Below are 2,036 nucleotides of genomic sequence, written 5' to 3'. Positions count from 1 at the left end.
GGATAAGTGAGCACCCCCTCTTCCCACCTGAACTTCCTTTTCTTCCCTGCTTTCTGGTTTTTCCTTTGGCCTGAAACCACTACATCTGTTACACCTGTCTTGGATTTGGCTTTAGAGAGTATGAGGCTTCAGAGATGCAAAGCAGCAGGAAAAGCAGATAGGATAGTCCTGTATGAACAAGGAAGGGGGAACCAGGAGCAGGCTTGCTTTTCTGGGGGGGGAAAATGAGGAAAAAAACTAGTTAGATGGCAGGGGTATCAAGCAGAGCCTTTTTTCCCTCTGGCGTCTATGCCCCGGAAGCAGACAGAGACCCCAGCTCTCCTAAGACAACCGTACACTTTGGCTGTTTCATGAAGAGTGCGATAAAGGGACTGCTACTTAAAAGTGTCACAGAAGTGCCAGGGGACTTCTCACCCTTGGGCATGGCTGGGGGTGGGGAGAGACATAAACATTTTAAAATCCTGCGGATGGGGGATGTGGAAAGGAAAGCAGGGCATCCCATAGATAATAGAGGAATTAAGGGCAAACACAAGAGCTGAAATATTCCTCCAGTTACCCTGACAGCCAGGCAAATTCTACCTTGAGGGCCGAAGCACCTGGGGCAGAGTGTAGAAGCAGGAGGCGCCCCTGCTTCCAAGGCCACAGTCATCTACTTGTGTCTACATTTTAATTCTGTAGAGGCTCACGCCACAATTCTTCTCCTAAAATCACTTCCCTTCTCATCTTTCATCTTGTATATTCCACATGACTTCCTTTCATTTTAAATTCATTGAGGGCAGGGGCCAGAAACTCTACAACTCGGCAGGCTCGTTCTATAGAGAATGTCTCCCACGTGCTCTGCAATTTTAGTAATGTGTTGTCACATAAATCAAGTTGACATTAAAACTAACACGTTGACTTTTGTTTCATAAATAATTTATTTCCCATATAAAAGTTTAAATAAATACTGCATAAATCAATTTAAAAATAGGTTAGTCTTTAACTGTCCATTGAAATCCAGTGCATTGCCTTGTCAGTTACTTCAAGAGCCTCTGCTGCTGAAGAGTCTCACCTCAAAGTCACATTGTCCCTTCCCAGAGCCACAGGGGGGAGATGTTCAGTCACGGAGGTAACCTGTTAGTCTCCTCAGGAAAGAAAAGTTCCTGAGGATTTGCACTCGAACGACTGTCCAGGCACACCTGTTGTACTCCTTGGACTCGAGGTACTGCACGAGGTTGAAGTAATATTTCCTCAGGTGAAGATCGGTCGTGTCTCCCATAGTGGAGTTTTGCTTCTGCATTATTTCCTTCTGGATTGGCTCCAGACGATTCATCTGCCCATGGAGTTCCACAAGGAGGTGCTCAATGATGGCGTCAGACCAGCCAGTGCTGGAGAAGTCTCTGGTGAGAATATTGAAGATGTGCTGGAGCATCTCATACATGACCAATACGGCATCTTCCTTCCGGAACTGCTGTGCTTGCTTCATCTCCTCGGGGACCTGGAAGTCCATCCTGAACTCGAGGCAATGTTGAGGAGTTGAAGGTAACTGCCACAGGAGGTTCTGACACACCACAGAGCTCCGCCTTTGTTGGAATCGAAGCAAGTTGAAGCTCCTGGAAAGAGCTGTGGTGGAGAGACACAGCAGGAGAACCATCTGGAGGAGGCACCGGTAGGTCATGGTGAAATCAGGCCCAGGGCTGCCTGTTCTGCTAGAAGGTCCTGAAGCTGAGTCTTCAAGAGTTTGCAGGGTGCATGTCCTTCCTCCTTGAGTGTGGGCTACTTATACAGGATGGCCCTCCATTCTTTCTATTTGAGAGGAATTTCCCACTTTCAGTTCTCCCTTTCAGTTTTCCCATGTCATTTAAATGGTTAGTTGCCCCCAAAACTCTTTTTCTTTAAGCTCCTTGCTCTTTTAATTTATATATACCACATGGAAAAAAAGATATACAAACTGAGAATTTCTAATGTTTTTTACAGTTTCAATGAATTGCTGAATGTTAAAGAAAAATATAAGCCAAATCTTTGGAACTAGATTATTACAGGATTCTTTCATATGG

The 2,036-nt window shown here is 45.4% G+C and overlaps 1 protein-coding gene across 1 annotated transcript; it reads right to left on the bottom strand.

Annotated features, from left to right (window-relative positions):
- LOC108633243 (interferon beta-2-like) lies at nt 1,097-1,686 on the bottom strand. Its single transcript, XM_005683623.3, has one exon. It carries the CDS (start codon nt 1,655-1,657, stop codon nt 1,097-1,099), a length of 561 nt encoding a protein of 186 aa, XP_005683680.2. The 5' UTR covers nt 1,658-1,686.

Source organism: Capra hircus, chromosome 8, assembly GCF_001704415.2.
Source record: "Capra hircus breed San Clemente chromosome 8, ASM170441v1, whole genome shotgun sequence".
NCBI classification, from domain to species: domain Eukaryota; kingdom Metazoa; phylum Chordata; class Mammalia; order Artiodactyla; family Bovidae; genus Capra; species Capra hircus.
Note: the sequence above shows the minus strand (reverse complement) of the source record. Positions and strands in the feature narration are given on the sequence as shown.